General features: G+C 43.8%; 1 protein-coding gene across 1 annotated transcript; it reads right to left on the bottom strand.

The window, feature by feature from the left end:
• Positions 1-3242: 3242 nt before the first annotated feature.
• On the bottom strand, positions 3243-10764 carry LOC119656734 (NFU1 iron-sulfur cluster scaffold homolog, mitochondrial-like). Its single transcript, XM_038063276.1, has 5 exons — positions 10604-10764; positions 10323-10543; positions 5290-5472; positions 3586-3725; positions 3243-3526 (listed from the first exon to the last, which is right to left on the bottom strand). The coding sequence occupies exons 1-5, from the start codon at positions 10675-10677 to the stop codon at positions 3329-3331; spliced, it is 816 nt and encodes a 271-aa protein (XP_037919204.1). The 5' UTR covers positions 10678-10764; the 3' UTR covers positions 3243-3328.
• Between the last annotated feature and the right edge of the window lie 8012 nt (positions 10765-18776).

The raw sequence follows: 18776 nt of genomic DNA on the forward strand, positions 1-18776 counted from the left end.
AATCAAAGCAGGAGCGGACAGGGCTGCAGATGGAGTCTTGGCCTTGAGTCGGTTAACAGCGAATGTTGGGGGCCCTATATCTACTAAGAAACGTCTCCTTATGGGAGCATTGCAGACAGTTCTACTCGATGGCGCGGAGGTATGGGCTGATGGCGTTGACAAGCTATGCTCAAGTGCATAGACGAGGAGCTTTGCGAGCAGCGTCTGCTTATCGTACTGTCTCAGAACCGACCGTGATGGCGATCGCGGGAGTGATCCCCGTTGCCCTCCTTGCCAAGCAGCGAGTACAAACGAAGACACGATACGATAATAGCTGCATCATGATGCAAAAAATAAAAGTTCATCCAAATCGTAGTTCCACCATCATGTTTTACCCTTCTTTGGCGTATTGAGTGGACAGCTCTTTTCGAAAGTTATTCTTGTGGTAGCTATTAGGTTATTTTCTCAAATCCAGCTATGGATTTGATGCGCCTCCCAGCAATTATAATTCGGACACTCAATTCTATTTTAAACGTGGCCCAATGTGTCTTGCGCGGATTCCGAAATGGAGTGGTTGCAGATAAATCCATTCCCATTGCGAAATCAATGGGCCTGTGATCCGAGAGCGTGATATCGCTTGACGCCTGAGGCCATCTCCAGGGATAGTAACAAAACACCCCAGTGCTTGGAGCTGGGACTCTCCCGTTAAACTAAAATTTCACTTCTATCGCAAGGAATACTCTCTTGAGCAGGAAGCAGGTTTTTGACAGACTGGTCGGGGAAGAGAAAGATGCGGCGGATCCTGGTTAGTCACCGTAACATACGGATAGGGACTGCTCCTCCAAGCAAAAGGGAAATCATTTCGACCATCAATGCACTCAAACGGAGTAAAGCCGCTGGGTCTGATGGTTTCTTCGGAGAGTTATTTATCGCTGCACCTGCAGTTATTGTTGACCTGCTGCTTCCAGTCGTACAGAAATCTAGGGAAACGAGATCTTTCCTAGAAAGAAGGGGACCCGTTTTGAGTGTGACAATTGGAAGGCATCTGCGTGCTTCCTGCCGTCGCAAAGATAATAGCTAAAATAATTCTGGACCGCATCAAAGAACATCTCGAAAGCTTGATCGACAGAGAGCAAGCTGGTTGCCGCTCGGAATTTTTCTCCATCGACCATATCAACACCCTACGGATCATTTTGGAACAGTGCGCAGAATTAAGATCTTCGTTGCACCTGTTCTTCATCGATTTCGAGAAAGCTTTCGATAATGTGATCATGGAGTGTATGTGGAGTTCTCTATGCAGGAGGAACATTCCAGAGAAACTAATGGCTATTATTAGAGCGGCATATGTGATGGTGCCAAATCTCTGAGGATTTTGAGGTCCAAAGCGGAGTCCGACAGGGTTGCTTCCTCTCACCGATATTATTTGTTCTTGTTATCGATGACATTCTTCATGCTGCCTTGTCCAGAAGACGTGGAGGAGTCCAATGGACAATGGCATCTTTCCTCGAACACCTCGACTACGCTGACGACATGTGCTTGTTCTCTCACCGGGTCATGAACTTTGGCCAAAAGGCTCTGGATTTGGAAAGAGAGGCAAGCAGAGTTGGACTGAAGACAAAAACAAACAAAACCAAAGTTCTCAATCTGATGGGTCATAGGACTCCACCTCTATCCAAGACGTCGATCAATTTGTACATCTAGGAACCGTGGTTTCTGCGGACGGTAGCACCGAACTAGATGTTGCCCGACGTATTAAAAGTGACCCGTTTTCGCTGCCTTGTCTAAAATCTGGAAATGCAGTAATCTCAACACCAAGATCATTTGAGACTGTTCTACGTTGCTATATGTAAGTAGCACATGGAAACTTGGTTGATTGATTGATCGGAAGACAGCTACACCATAAACACCAACAAAATAGCATTGCTGAGCGTAAATTTATGGAAATGACGCGAAGTATGTTAATCCAAGGTAACCCTCCGAAGCCATTATGGGCGGAAGCAGTTACTACAGCGGTATTTATTCAAAATATATGCTGGTTGAATAGTCACGACAATACTCGAATCGATTTTTTTTCATGTAACAAAGCCCACGGGAAGCTTTCGTCGATCTTTTGTATAAAAGCAGTGATTTTGCAAAGGGACCCTAACATAAGAGGAAAAGAATATTGGATGATAGATTATTTCGAAAAATAAAAAGTCTACCGTCTTCGATATTTGGTTGCTAAAAGCATAATCTGAGCAAAGAAGTGGAGTTTTTCAAAAACACCAATCCTCAGCATTATTTCCATATCTGGCATTGAACTAAAAGTAGTTGAGTCGTATTTCAAATTAATATTAAAGAGCAAACGCCCGAATCAAAGCAAATAACAATGAATGATGGGAGCTATGGAATCACTGAAGAAAACAGTATTTGGACGGTTGTCTGTCGACATCGCAACGAAACAGCTCTAACCAACAATCTTATGTTCTGAATGAAGTTTATTAACAAAGGCTTTCAATTTGTAGTTCCAGGATGCCAACAAATATTTAGCCAAGATTATGATGTTTATGTTTTGGTAGCCCATCTTGAATCGATTTTATGACGTTTATGTTCCGATAGCCCGACTTGAATCGATTTGTACATTTTTGTAATTTCTCCAATGAAGAATTTTATCTTCCCTAAATGGATGTTTTCTCAGCATATGTACAAGAGGAGAATAACTAGAGAGAAAGAGGGAGATTTCGGAATATATGGGCTGAAAGTATTGCGAGTCAAAAGTGTGCAAATTTAAAATACATCTGACCTATATTTTTTTGTTTTAAGCCGTGCTTTAAATGTGCATATCCCTCTTTACTACGACGGTCTGTGTGAAATAAATTAGGAAAAGTTTCTCAGTCATATTCAAAATAAAAAATCTGAGAAGAGTCCTCCTCCAAGTTATTATAAAGAAAAATATATCGCAAGATTGTGGAAAGCGTAAGGAATAGACTATTCTGAACCTGGAGCAGTACCAGTGGGAGCAATATAAATTTGTGAGCATCCGAGAACACAACAACAATATACCACAAAACCCATCGGTCGTGCTTCCTTGGAAGTCGTTGTAAGACCAAAAGTGCCCTGCCTTTTTCCCTTAGCATCCATTTAAAATTGCAATGCTCCCTTTATCCCCAAACTTTCTGTATTGATCAGATTGATTGTGCTAGTCAACCGGTTCGGCTTTCAGCATAGAATTCAACATTACCAAGACGAAAACTGCATCTTTCTGATTAAAATACAAACATGCCTCTCTGATTATAACCTACTTATTTTATTTCATCTATCAAAATGCGAACAAAATATAATTTCTCGAAATTATTGCAGCACTGCACCTTTATGTCTTCTCCGTCGCCGATTCAGGTTGTTTAGTTTGCAGACGATTTTCCAATTTAGAGAATTCGTCTAAAGTCACCTCGTCCACTTTATCAAATACCTGTTCAACCGATACCACCTCTGGTATGTAGAACTGCAGCATGTTCTGGATTCCATTCTTGAGGGTCACGATTGAACTCGGACATGATGAGCAAGATCCCTACATAGAAGCATAATATATTATTTAGAAACTATGAACTGAAGCTGGTATCCCATTACCTGCATCTTCAATTTGACTACTCCATTATCATAACCCATATACACAATATCACCACCATCTTCTTGAACTGTAGGTCGAATCCTTGTATCCAGAAGTTCTTTGATCATCATCACAGTTTCGTCATCATCTTCCAGAATTTCTGTAATGTGAAACAACGAAAACTTAATGCAGTAAAAATATCAAATCATATAAACTAACTGAAATTTTGCATAGATAAAATGTAATTTTCAAAAAGTCGACATTTGATGCGGTACCAACTGATAATATTTAGGGTATTCCATTACATCAAATTGATAACATTTCTAACGAACCACACCGTTCAATCCAATAGTTTTGTCCCGGAAATAATTAAAGTTGTATGGAATAGAGCCCAAAGGCTTAAAAAACCAATTGACCCACCAAGAACGAATTAAGGATCTTTGCGACAACATAAACTTCCTACACCCAAATCTAAAGACTGGAGGCAACGAAATTTCAAGTGTAACAACGAATAAATAATCGAAGTTCAAAACAACCGAAAGCGACACACTCTTCGAAAACTTCTTTTAAGACCTTGGGGCGACGATGTCTCGCAGGTCCAGGGAAACCTTGAGGGAAGTGCTCTCCTTTTTATTCTTTGTCCTCTTCAATAGCAGAGCTGGCTCGTATAGAATGGATTCGCCACTTTTTTCGGACCTATATTTGATCTAGGTACAGTTGAGAGGCCCTCAAATCATCACCTAGTTTGTCGAGCCATCGTTGTTTCAGCCGACCGTTTCCCATGGCTTCGATGTTCAGGCCAATTTTAGCTAGCGACTTCTCGTTAGCGACTTATTTGTTCATACTATCGGAGACACCTCTCTGTCAATTTTCCACGATGAATGCAACTTCTCACTTTAGATGTGATCATAGCGCATTACCGCACTGATCCAACGAAACCTCTTCGTCTCCATTATCACAAGACGGTATTCAATGTCTTTGGTCAGAAGTCAGATGAACGCTAGAGATGTGATCCACAGGCTGTATCAACTTAAGCACTCATGAAGAAGGTAATGAGCTACTGCAGCGCTCCTAGTCTCCAAATAATTATTGATGCAGATGCAACCATGGACCAAAGTGCCTGGTGAAACACCAACAGCATCCTTCTGAATTGATTATCAAACATAATATGGTAAAAAAATCGACTGCCGCGAGTAGGGCCAACTCATCAGACGCTGCCTTATCTCAGTTGTGGGAGTAGCGTGACCAAAAGTAGCTACTTGTTAAATGACATGGTGCCAGCATATTTCTCCGACGTGGTAAATGAGTTTTTAACGAAAAATCGCAATCCTAGCACATTGCTCCTATTGATTTAACCTGGCTGGCGCCAGGCAGTAGACTCCTAAGCTGAAAATAACCTTAACGAGGAAGGGTCTTAAAAAAGATAAAACTTTTAAAATGCATTCTGCTAGTTTATCTTGACCCAAAAAAGTTGAATATGTATTGGGATCTAGTTGGATCAAACTAGTAACTCTAGGATATAAAATAAACTGATCTTAGGTAGAAATATATGGGTATCATCAAACACTATTAATATTTGTTGGCTTCATCAATTCCGTATACAGCAAACTTCAGCAGGATATAATCAAGTTGGTAGTGCTTACTAATTTTTGCCTTGAAACTCAAAATTTGGGAATAGTTGAATTTTATCGAATATCGAAAATTTAATGCAAATAAACACTTACGGGTATCTGAATTCGGTTTGGCATCCGTTAAGATTGGAAGTCCGCTTGCAAAAAAATCCATGATAACTGCAAATAATTCCGGTTTCAATACTCCCCACTCGGCATCCTCTTGTTTCGTTACAGTAATAAAATCACCACCAAAGAATACTCCTCTAACTCCTTCGATGCGGAATAGCAATTTGGCTGTAAACGAGAAAAATGTGTAATTTAGTCATTTTTTTAATATATACGGTTACGCTAAAGTAAAGATATTCTTGCTCGATTATTAACTGTCTCAACGACGAATCCAATGTTGTATTCCGTTAAAGAACATTAATGACTAAGATTGTTAGAAAAAATAATTCGCATATGTGACATCATCCTGGTGGGTCAGTACAGTAACCTGCTGAATAGTCTAGGCGGCATACTCAAAGTTACCCTCTTTTGAGTTCCCTGTTATAAGAACATAGGGTAGAATCAGTGAGCTCGCGGACTGGCCAGGCGGCGCTCTCCTTTAATCCCTCTGCGAACATAGTCTGTATCCCGCTTGCAGTTGTTAAATTTGGAATTTACTCAGACTACTGAGCAGCCACGGAATTCAGAGACGAAGGTTCACCAACTGTGCCAAGCAAAGGAGGATTTGACCTGTCTATAACAAGACCCGATCGCAAGAGCTCTTGTGTAAGACGTGTACAAATGCTAACAAGATTACGGCGATCTGCGCGGGGCACTGGCCTATAGAAGTCCTTGCCGGCAGACTCAGAATACTTTACAATTCGCATTGTCGAAGCTACGCACAAGAGGAAAAAACCCTCAGACACTTCCTTTTTTATTGCCTTGCTCTAGGCTATTACACTAGGCAAATCATTCTTTAAGGACATCAGGGAGATCACTGATATCTTCCCAATCCGCATGCTACGATGATCAACAATTTCTTTCACGGAGAGTAAAACCGCACAGAGGATGTGATTAAAAATAAGGATAGAATTAACGTTCTATCGGTTGAATTGTTCATTATCGAGGAAGAGAAATCCTTGGCATTTCAGTTCCCTGCACTAATTGATCCATCTTGAAATCTATGTTAACATCCGATAACACCCTGTGGGATACGGACAACTATTTTAACTTTTCCGGAAGCAAAAGTCAAAGGGTAGTATAGATCCCAGGGCGAAACGTGGATTGGTACCCACGATGGAGCATAAAACGCCTGCTGAACCAACACCAACAGCTCTACTACCAAACCTTATCTCCACCTCCACAGCGCCTAAAAACGGGACAAAATGTACCAACTGGTCCTCTAGGTTGGGGATTTGGTAGGGCTGACAACCCTACGCGGAAAACCGATTTTACGAAGCCACGAAAGGAGCCTCGGACAGGATGGATTTTACAACGACGAACCCGGCAACGATAACGGATTAACGATTTGCGCATTTTCTCATGGAACGTGCGCTCCCTGTCCGACCGAATGCTGCTGAGCAGCTGGCCGATATCCTGTCCCAATATAAGGCTGACGCGTTGCGTTTCCTGGAGAAGAGCCTCTAGATCATATATTATAGCGGCCATCCAGTAAACCATGTGCTCGGAATAGGTTTTTTAGTTAGCCAAAAAATGAAACCTGCTATTATCGGCTTTGAAAATAAAAGCGAAAGGCTATGCACTCTGCGTTTGCGAGCCAAGTTTAGAAATATAAACCTCATAAACGTTCACGCCCCTACAGAGGAGACTCCAGAGTCGGAGAAGAATACCGCGAGGCAGTTAAACGGACCCTTAAAGCCTGTCCCAAGTATGATATCAAAATCATACTTGGAGATTTCAACAATTAAGTAGAGACGGAGCCCGTATTCAGGCGATGCGTTGGCTCCCATAGCTTACATAAGGATATCAATGATAACGGACTGCGAATTATTCAGTTAGCAGTATCGCAAGAAATGGTTGTTGGAAGTACCTGGTTTGCACGGAAAGCGGTCCACAAACATACAAGGGCCTCTCCAGACGGGACCACTTTCAGCCAAATTGACCACGTGCTGATTGAACGTCGCCACCTCTCAGCCGTGATGAATGTCAGAACATATAGGGGGGCCAATATAGACTCGGGCCACTATCTCGTTGGTATGGTGCTCCGAGCTCGAATTACGACACCACTTACAATCGCCTCTGACAATCAGGTGAGAGTCAATACCGAAGCCATTCACAACACAGCCCTCCGCAACACCTATAAGGGGGAAATGGATGCCGCAATAACCGCAGTCAACAGAGGTCTTGGAGATGAAACATGAACAAATGATCTTCACAACCACCTGAAGAACGTTATCAGCCCTAGCCGCAAGAAAATTTGGAACGGTTGGTTTGACGATGAATGTAAGCTAGCTACGGAACGGAAGAATGCTGCATACCAAGTAATGTTGCATTCTCAAAGAACGTGGACACGCGCAGAAACTTATCACGAACTCCGTCGAACAAAGAAGCGACTTCACAGACGGAAAAAGGAAGCCTGGGAGAACCAACAAGTCTGTGAAAAGTTTTACCAACAAGTCAGCAGGATGAAGCCTTATACACTTCGAGGCTCATCCTGCCGATACAAAGAGGGAAATCTGATTTCCGACACAATGGGCATATTGGAGCGATGGATTGAGTATTTTGATGAACTGCTCAACAACCAAAATATCGGCAAGTTGGAGGTCCCGCCAACTGAAGACGACGGGCAAATGCTGCGACCACCAAGCATAGAAGAAACAGTCCGTGCAATTCATCGGCGTAAAAATCATAAGTCGCCAGGAGCCGCTAGCTTGCTAGGCCTTGCTAGCACCATACACCCAGAACATCATTGGCCCACACCAAAGAGGCTTCACTCCATGCAAATCAGCAACAGATCAGATTTTCTCTGTGCGGCAAGCGATGGAAAAACTATTGTAATATGGACATCAGTTGAACCATCTTTTCATCGACTTTAAAGCCGACTATGACAGCATAGCCAGGGTAACACTGTACACGGCTATGAGAGAATTCAGTATCCCAACCAAATTGATAAGACTGACTAGGCTGATCCTGACCAATGTGCGAAGCCAGATAACAGCAGCAGGATCACTCTCAAGACCATTCAACATCAACAAGGATCTAAGACAAGGGGTAGGGCCTCCATGCGTCCTGTTCAACCTGGCCCTGGAGAAAGTGATTCGCGATACCGATGTAAATGCGAGAAGCACCATCCTGTTCTAATCCACCCAACTACTGGCCTACGCTCATGGGAAGAAAAACCCAAGATGTACAGTTTACCTTCATCCAAATCTAGCAAGCGGCGCAAGATCGTCATTCTGTCCCCAACTCATGGCACACTTTCACCGTCTGCCCTCCACTCCTGTGGCGAGTTCTAGAAATGTGTGCTCACATTCGAAATAAATTTCGAATGCTGCGAATGTGAGCGTTCGGATGACGCCACCGGCGCTCTCCACACATTTCTAGAACTCGCCACAGGATTGGAGGGCAGACGGTGAAAGTGTGCCATGAGTTGGGGGCAGAATGACAATCTTGCGCCGCTTGCTCGATTTGGATGAAGGTAGATTGTACATCGAATGCCGCGAATCCTGCCACGCCACAAGATCTTGGGCTGCACATTAATGAAGGCAAGACGAACTATCATACATGGTGGCAACGTCAGCGCTATAACCAAAAGAACGAATAACATCGAATCGCATGGGTCAAACGAAAACAATGAAGACAGGAGACTACAACTTTGAGACCATTGAAAATTCCTCCTATATAGATCCGCGCACGGTTGTTGGCAACCAACAGAGCCTATTTCAGCTTACAAATACTGTTCCGTTCGAAATCTCTTAGAATAGAGTCAAAGCTCTTACTGTACAAGACTATGATCTTACCAGTCCTCGTGTATTCCTCGGAAACTTGGGTTCTTAGCAAGAAAAATTGCGAACTTTTGGCCGCGTTCGAGAGAAGAATCCTCCGAAGAATTTTTGGCCCCCTACATGAGGATGGACGATTCCGTAGCCTACCCAATGACGAAATCATGACCGTCCGGTTGTGGATAAAATCCGGCTCAATAGGTTACGGTGGGCGGGTCACTTAATCCTTATGAATGAGGATGATCCAGCCCGGAAAGTCTATAAGGGCAATATCTATGGTAGAAAAAGAAGACGAGGCAGACCCTGCTTGAGATGGATCGATGGCGTAGGTCAGGATGCCAGACAGCTTTTAGGGATATCGAATTGGTGGACCTCGGCGCAAAACCGGGATGTCTAGAGTTCCTTACTAAGGCAGGCCTAGATCGGATACCGGTTGTTGCGCGTATAATAGCAATCATTTTGCTGGCTAGGAAGTGTTGAATTTATAATTTATGATGATTGAGCCAAGGTACGCGATAGAATCTCTGTGTCCTGACAGGGAAATAATATTTGAGATCCAAGAACCCCGGCCCTGCATACGTAGCACTCGTCGAAAATATAATGGAATTTCAGCCGCGGATCGGATGAAATCTTACGAAGTAGCATTCGATACTTTACCGAAATGGTATCAATTCTGGGCAGGTCAAGCTTTGTGACACTATTCACGGAAAACGCCATAACTCTGTAACGTTAAAAGATAGAATGACCATTCCACGGAATAATTTTCCTCAAACATTTGGTGCTATCTACATATAGTGCCATTTCTACCATCGTCAACGGGACACCCTATCGAATCGAGGACACAAATGGCAACATAATTTTCTTGTGCGAAAAGTACTTGAAACACAGTAGCAAATACAAATAGAGTAAGCATAATTGGCAACAAGCTGCCATTCGTTACGTCGGGTCATCGTGAGTTCTATCAGGCCTCATTGGCGTTTCAATGTCCATTCTCTTTGAATCATCCCTCCACAGTGACAACAGAAGACACCACCTTGAGATTTGACTATTTCGATATAATTGGCCGAAATTGACTGTACCACCGGGTTCATTACTATTATCAACACAAATATATAAATTGAAAAGGGCTTGAACACTCTTCTGTTGAGGTATCATCTTAAAAAACCTGAATTCCACATACTTAAATAAAGACATTACCCAAAGGACTGCAAAAGGCACTGCCTGCATTGGGAAAGTCCATTGTGCTGCCTTTCTCCAGCACACTGACACCCGGCAAGAACTTCAAACTGTCGGGGTTCGGAGTATCCTGCGTCTGAATAAACATGTTCCTGACAGGGATGGTAACGATTTGTGGTTGCAATTTAAGAAAATTCCGGGGATTGGCAGCGACATGATGATAATTTGCGACGCATTGCAATCTATAAAAAAACTATTAATAGTGTTTGATCAAAGCAAACTAATCAACATTCAAAAAATACCCTTGACTCGCTGCGCACTGAACTCGTCGCAAGTTCTTCCCATCACGGAGAAATCGCCAAATTATCCTGGACATTTCGACGAGAATTGTTACTTCACCAGAATTTTTGAAAAACTTCAAGAAATGTCAACAGCGGCGGTGTTAAGGTTAGGTTGGTGTTGCCATCCAAAGCTCATATCCAAATTGCAATTCTTATAAGAATTGAATTTGCAATTTCTGTATTTCATCTAACCAAGATAGCATAAAATTGTTTTTCTGTAAAAATAGCAGATTCCAGAGCACTGAAATAGTTTCAGTTATTTCATTAGCATTACCCCTTTATCAGGTTTTATAAATTATTATTATCTTTAAATTTTTAAGGTAATTACTGAAAGCTCTCTGTAGAGGCGCTCTATACGTTTGATAGCAGACTTTTGATTATGCGGTTGCAATGAACAAAAGAATGCAAATGTTCGGTTATTTCACTAATCGTTTTGCGTCGTTGGTGATTTAGTAGTCCTGGATTATATCTTTTGGAATGTTTCGTCACTGGTGGATATATAAGAAGATAAGGGACGTAATGCTGAAAAACGTAAGTAATTGCTGAAAATTTGATAACGGGCTTCATTCCCTCGGAATGGACACGGCAAGATCAAAGGGATGCACTTCACATTGCTTGGGATTTATGTGGAATCTATTCTAATTTGCTCTTTTTCTTTTGGTTAGAGGTAAGTCTATAGAATGCATGTTTCAGCTCATATAATGAACCATTAAACCCGAAATGTTTCCTATGCTTCATTATCTCAGTTGTGCGCAGTCAGTGCAGATTAAATAAAACTAAGTTGAATGCTTCACGCCCTTCATAGAATCATTGCTTCTTAATTATTGTGAAATCTATTATAGATAATATGTGGAACCGGACGGCACGTGCTAGAGCTAACCCGCACGCTAGCGGTCGACAAAAACCGGTATCCTTTCTAGGCCTGCCTGAGTAAGGAACTCTAAGACATCCCGGTTTTCCACCGAGGTCCACCAATTCGATATCCTTAAAAGCTGTTTGGCGTCCTGGCCTACATCGCTTGATATCAGGCAAGGTCTACCTTGTCTTCTTTTTCTACCATAGATATTGCCTTTATAGACTTTCCGGGCTGGATCATCCTCATCCATACGGATTAAGTGACCCACCCACCGTAACCGAGCCGGATTTTATCCACAACCGGACGGTCATGGTATCGCTCATAGATTTCGTCGTTATGTAGGCTACGGAATCGTCCATTTTCATGTAGGGGACCAAAAATTCTTTGAACGCGGCCAAGAGTTCGCAGTTTTTCTTGTTAAGAACCCAGGTCTCCGAGGAATACATAAGGACTGGCAAGATCATAGTCTTGCTCAGTAAGAGCTTGACCCTATGGTGAGACGTTTCTAGCGAAACAGTTTTGCAAGTTGAAATAGGCTCTGTTGGCAGGCAACAACCGTTCGCGGATTTCATCGTCATAACTGTTATCGGTTGTGATTTTCTACCCCAGATAGGAGAAATTTTCAACAGTCTCAAAATTGTATGGTTTTCGTTTGACCAGTGCGATTCGATGTTGTTTTTTGATGCTGACGTTGCACCATGTACTTGTCTTCGTTAATGTGCAGCCCAAGATCTCGCGCCGCCTGCTCGATCTGGATGAAAGTAGAATGTACATCTCGGGTTGTTCTTCGCATAAAGTCAATATCGTCAGTGTAGACTAGTTGTTGGGTGGACTTGAAGAAGATGGTGCCTCTTGCATCAGCCTAATCAGTTTTACCAATTTCTTCGGGATACCGAATTTTTTCAGGCACGTGTAAGTTTTACCCTCTAAAGTCAAAGAAAAGATAGTGCAACTGAAGGCCATATTCCAGCCGTTTTTCCATCGCTTAGCGCAGAGAGAAAATCGAAGCGGAGAATATCTTTTAGATTGTACTCGGCAGCGTAATTCCTCTATAATTGCTGCACTGTGTGATATCCCCCTCTTTATGTACGGTACGATAATGCCTCATTGTCTGTCGCCAGTTATTGATTCGCTGTCCTGCACCTTGAGTATAAGTTGATGAACCACTTGGTCAAATTGGTCACTTCCATATTTAACCAGTTCGGCTTTAATTCCACCGACTCCTAGCAATTTATGATTTTTAAGTCGATGGATTGCGTAGACTGCTCCCTTCCAAGCTTGATGATGGCAGCATTTGTCCGTCGTCTTCAGTTTGCGGGACCTGCAAACTGCCGATTTTTTGGTTGTTGAGCAATTCATCAAAGTATTCAACTCATCGCTCCAATATGCCCATTCTGTCAGAAATCAGATTTCTCTATCTGTCTAGGCAGGATGAACATCGAGGTATATAAGGCTTCATTCTGCTCACTTGTAGGTAACACTTTCGCTTCTGGTGCAGTTACTCCTCTTACTTTTTAAGTTCACAGTCCTGTTGGCTCTCCCAGCTTTCCGTTTTCTTTCTGTGAAGTCGCTTCTCCACTCGACGAAGTTCGTGGTAGGTCTCTGTGCGTGCCCGCATTCTCTGAAAGTTGCAGCATTGACCGTTTGGTGCGCCATATTGATGCCACAAACTCCTAAGGCCGAGACTGCTGATCTTCAGAGCCCGCCCGTAGCATACACGAAGGAAAGCAGCTCTACCACCTTGCAGCTAGAAATCTCTGAGATCTCTAAAGAATGGTTTACCCAGTGTCCGCAGCCTGACTCTCGCTAGAGCTGGGCAATCGCAGAGAAAGTGCATGAGGGTTTCCCTTTCTTCTCCGCAGCTTCGGCAATGCGAATTGAAGGGTATGCCGAGCTCGTACGCCTTTGGAGAATGCCCAAATTTCCCGAGGTACTACGTTGCGGTGCCCGTAGGACGTCGCCGCCCAGTATCCGGACTCACGTTGTCTGACGGCACTGCACGCTGCAACGTATTTAGTGTGGAGGTCTAGGAGGAGGAGATGCATGAGTACATTGAGAGCACCTGCCAGGCAGGACTGCAAAGCCCCAGTAGCACCTCCACACATGGTTCTTTGAATCCTATTAAGCTTCATCTTGTTGTATTTTTTGCTCAAAGCCTGCCACCATACAATAGAGAAGTACGTTAGGATCGCATGCACTACAGCCATGTACATCCAGAAAACCATTCTCGGCCGGAGACCTAATTTTTTTGCAAAAGTTCTCTTGGAGGCATAGAAGGCTATACAGACTTCCTTAATCCTCGGTTATATGTTCAATCATCTCCAATTTAGCTTCGGATACACGAATATACCCAGATACTTTACATTAGAGGAAAGAACCAATCTTTGTTCATTCAGCATGGTAGGTGAAATTCAGGTATCCTTGGCTTGGTCGTGAATAGCATCGGCTCCGTTTTGGTTAGGTTTATGTCGAGTCCGCATCTTGCGGCCCACGGGCCCACCTTTCGCAACGCTCCTTCCATGATGTTGCTCATAATGGACGGAAACATCCCTGACACTAATATCACCAATTCGTCGGCATACGCCACCACCTTCACCCCGCTGCTGTCCAATGTCCGTAAAATTTCTTCCATTACAATTAACCAGTGCACCGGAAAGATGGTGCCACTCTGAGGCGTGCCTCTGTTCACAGCTCTGGTCAAGTGGTTGCCTCCCAGATCCGACTGGATTATCCTGGTACTCCTCCAATACTGGTCAAGGCTGCCTTGATGGCGTTGATATTAACGTTGTTGAAAGCTCCCTCTATATCCAAGAAGGGAGCTAATGTATACTGCTTGTACTGCAGTGACCGCTCAACCGTGCCAATTACCTCGTGGAGGGCGGTTTCTGTGGATTTGCCTTTGAGGTAGGCATGCTGGAAGTGAATGTCCAGGATGCACTCTAGGGTCTTCAGCACGAAAGAGGTCAGGCTGATTTGTCGCGTACTCTTGACCGCGCCTGCCCGCCTTCGGTATGAAAACCACTTTTGCGCATCTCCAGAACCGGTACGTATCTTAAAGAGATGGAGCTCCAGTAAATCTCAACAAGCCACGGCACAACACTTTTCTGCTGCTTCTGTAGCTTGACTAGCATTATGCCCTCTGGGCCTGGAGATATATATACGGAGAAGCTGTTTATAGCCCAGCCGATCTTATCCTCGGTAATTACCGACCTCGTACGGCTGCCAATATCTATGCCTGTAGCAGATGTTGAAGATTTGTCTGGTCAGTTTCCTGAGGCTGGAGGGATCTTCATTCCACCATGGTGACAGTGTCTTTATGCTGTACTTAGTAGGGCACAAGACTTTGAAGGCGGTATTGAATGCTTTTTCCAGAACCCTGACCTTTCACTCCAGTTCGTCTGTCGTGCCAATCTTACCAATTTGCGCATCGGAGAGTTTGTTCTTAATTACTTGACTAAACATTCTCCAGTCGATCCTCCTGGTGTCTCTGAAGGGCTTGGAGACCTCTGCGGCAAGATTTAGAGTGAAAAGTATCCAACTGTGATCCGAGAAGGATCTCTGGTCAGACACTCTCCAGTCCTCCACCGTAAGGATCCTATTGCCGGTTATTAGGGTGATATCAAGGAACTCCTCCCAACCGTCACCTTTCTCCGAGCTGGGGAAATGGAAGGTTGGTGTACTATCCTGTTACAAATCGATAGGTTTGAAGTAATAATAAAATCATAGAATGACTCACCTCTCCCGTTGATTTTCGAGCTGCCCCAAAGCGTAAGCCTTGCAATATACACGTTTTCTGCCCCCGCCTGCTCCAGCTTGACGACGATTATTTGGATGGTCGGTGGTCTGTACCCCTGCGAGCAGATGCAATATCGACACGGAAATGAATGTACGCGCCTATGTTAGCACCTTAAGCACATTCAGAAGACAACTCCTATATCTACTGTTGATTACAACGTGGTTAATTTGATTCGATTCCATAGCCGGTCAGTCGAAATCCAACTAATATTGTGGCAGGTCCTGTGCTCAAACATTGTCTCGCTGACGACGTTGCGGTAAACCTATTGGAAATCTCCGATGGTGCCTAGCTCTGAATTTTGATATTCCTTATCATAGATCGAAATCTTGCATACAAGATTCTGTTGGAAATCGAAGTGGAGAAGAGTACTCTTCAGAATCTTGTCATCTAACTTCGCCTGGACCTAGAGTGTCTACCTTACGAGACCGGAATTCTCACTGAAGTTGGAGAAACTAAGCACTCTTGGCACCCCTAACACCGTTTTCGAGGAGCATTCGCACATTCCAGAAACGATAACCAAAGGTTGTAGAGGTCAGTCCCTACCCGACGCATTTTCAAGGTACTTTTACCTTTCGATAGAGCAATCCTGATTGCATTAAAATTTACAATGATCTTGTAATCCTATTTTAATCAGGTATAGTCGGAAATTCTCTATTGAACATAGTACTGCTAAAGTTTCTAATTCGAAAATGGTTACTTTGCTTTTTCCGTTTCTCGACTGAAGTATAAGACAGGTTTCATGTTTCCGATGCTGCTTTTGGCTGGCTTTACACGGTCACCCTAAGCAGTCTTATTAATTTACTCGGGATACTGAATTACTTCATGGTCGTGTACAGTTTTATCCCGGCTATGTTATCACAGTTGCAACTGATAATCATGACAAGAGATTGCAATTGATAGTCATATTCCAACAGTTTTCCCATTACTTGCTGCAGAGAGAAAATATGATCTGTTGCTGATTGCTTGGAATAACATGGGCCAATAATTTTCTTGTGACATAGGGCTATCTGGCCTAGCACGATAGCATAGAATCTCTTATCTGTAGATGGTACTCAGCAACGTCACACCTTTATAATTTCTGTACTAAGTGGATTTCTCCTTTTTATGTATGGAATAAATAATGCCTTATTCAGAGTTAAATTATGCGGTGTTTCCAACGATTAATTAATTGAAGTAATAAAAACTTGTTGTTTCTTTTTCGTTGGTGTGTGTATTTATTCTTGCAAATACCGATATTTCGGGAACCACTTGTTCCCTTCATCAGTGCAAACTATTGTCAGTTATTAGGCATCGATTCGCTGCGCCAAACCCTCAACAAAGGTTTATGAATCGCTTAATGTAGTTAGTTGCCTCCATATTCAACCATCAATCGGTTTCTGCTGATTGCCCCTAGTGTACCGTTACGGTCTTGAATGAAGTGCTCTAACACACTTCAAGGCCCTGATTCAATATGGATTGTTGCGCCAACAATTATTTTCCGAGTTATCACAATCTCGGCAGATGCCGGATTTTACCTAATACTAGCTCTAAGTGCCAAGCATTTAGGCTCGGACGATCCTACCTACTTAAAAACTAAAGGGGCACTGGTGGTGGTGGCCGGTGGTAGGTCAGTGGGAGAATCCGTCGAGTACTCCCCGCAACATCGAGCACTTATGCAGAATGGTGTACTTCTGCATGGTTTGAACCAGACTGTGCGAAAGTCCCAGGACATCAAGGGAAGTCGTGAGGGATTTAGGTACAATACCTGTAGCTGACAATATTATGGGAACTACAACCACCCGCTCGAGACGCCGAATTTTTTTGATTTCACGAGCCATTGGCTCATAGTTCACCTTCTTCTCCACGTATTTCCGTTCAATGTTGCTATTATGGGGGATAGCAACATCAATAATATACGCGGAGCGACCCGTCTTGTCAACTAGCAGTATGTCAGGCTTGTTGTATGCGGTATGGCGATCAGTCAGAACTTGCCGGTCCCAATACATGCTGTAAGCAGAACTATCAAGTACTGCTTGCGGCTCATATCGGTAAACCGGACATGTTCCCGTGATCAGCCCATGCTTATATGCAAGGTTTTGATGGATAACCTTACATATAGCATTATGCCTGGTGATGTATTGCACCGGTGCCCTAACAGTACAGCCAGAAATGAGATGGTCCAACGTCTCTAACGCCGAACCACACATTCTGCACTGGTCGTTCTCCACCCTTCCTATCTCCATCTTTCATGATGAGCTTTTTATAAGCTCGGGTGGCGACCACGCCATCCTGAATGGCACACATGAACCCCTCCGTCTCAGCAAAGAGCTCCCCAGCTCCCCCCCTTGTGGAGGTGAAGGTAGCCATCTGTTCGACAGATGCAAATCGACAAATGGCTGCCAAAGACAATTCACGTGTTTACCGTACATTGCCTTCGACTTCCATTTCTCGATCCGCTCCTGGTCCGACTTCACCCCACTCAGAGGATTGAAAGATCGATCCTTCAAGTTAAGTGGAGTCAGTCCACAGTCTGCCTTACAGACAGCCGCATGCAAGGGGCTCGTCTGCTCTTTACTGTAAAAATAAGCGCGCAGCGAGTCGACTTGGCGATGATGTTGTGCCGCCACGTCAACCACGCCCATACCTCCGATGTCACGAGGCAGGTTCATCCGCTCCACGGCAGACTTTGGGTGATGCATTCGGAATTTGGACATAGTTGTCCGTATCCGCCGCTGGACGTTTTCCAGGTCGGTCTTCGTCCACTGCAATATTCCGAATGCATAAGCCAGTGAAGGGATAGCGAATACATTCAAAGCGCTTATTTTATTCTTCCCCGAGAGATGCGATTTCAGCACCAGCTTTACACGTCGCAGGAATTCGGACAGCAGAGCTTCCTTCAGATCACCAACTCGAGCATGGGTTCCTTGCAGAATTCCTAGGTACTTATAGAAGTCTGTCTCGGTCATAGCTTCGATGTGGAGGTCACCAATGCTATGTCCGGCATGCGGCTCGTGATGACCTTTGCGGATGGCTTGGATTCGACATTTGTCTAATCCAAACTCCATCCGAATATCACGGCTGAACATGTCTATTATTCGCAACAGACTTCTAAGATGGTTGTCAGTATCAGCATACAGCTTGATGTCATCTAGGTACATCAAGTGTGTCAGTTCGCATTTAGCACGTAGGCCATATTTTATTGCAAAACCATGCCCTCTAGCATCATTCAGTAGCCATGAAAAGGGGTTCAGTGCCATACAAAACCAAAGAGGACTCAACGAATCCCCCTGGAAGATGCCCCTCCGTATACGGATGGGCTCTGAGGTATTAGCACCCTCAGATGTACGGACTGATAAGGTGGTATGCCACCCTTCCATGACTGTCGCCAAAAACTTTATTAGTTTCGGATCAATGCGATACAGATGTAGGATGTCGATTAGCCAGGTGTGCGGAACGCTATCAAAAGCCTTGGCATAATAATAATAAGAGGTTTCTTTGGCCTC

This window comes from Hermetia illucens, chromosome 5 (assembly GCF_905115235.1).
Source record: "Hermetia illucens chromosome 5, iHerIll2.2.curated.20191125, whole genome shotgun sequence".
Taxonomy (NCBI): Eukaryota; Metazoa; Arthropoda; class Insecta; order Diptera; family Stratiomyidae; genus Hermetia; species Hermetia illucens.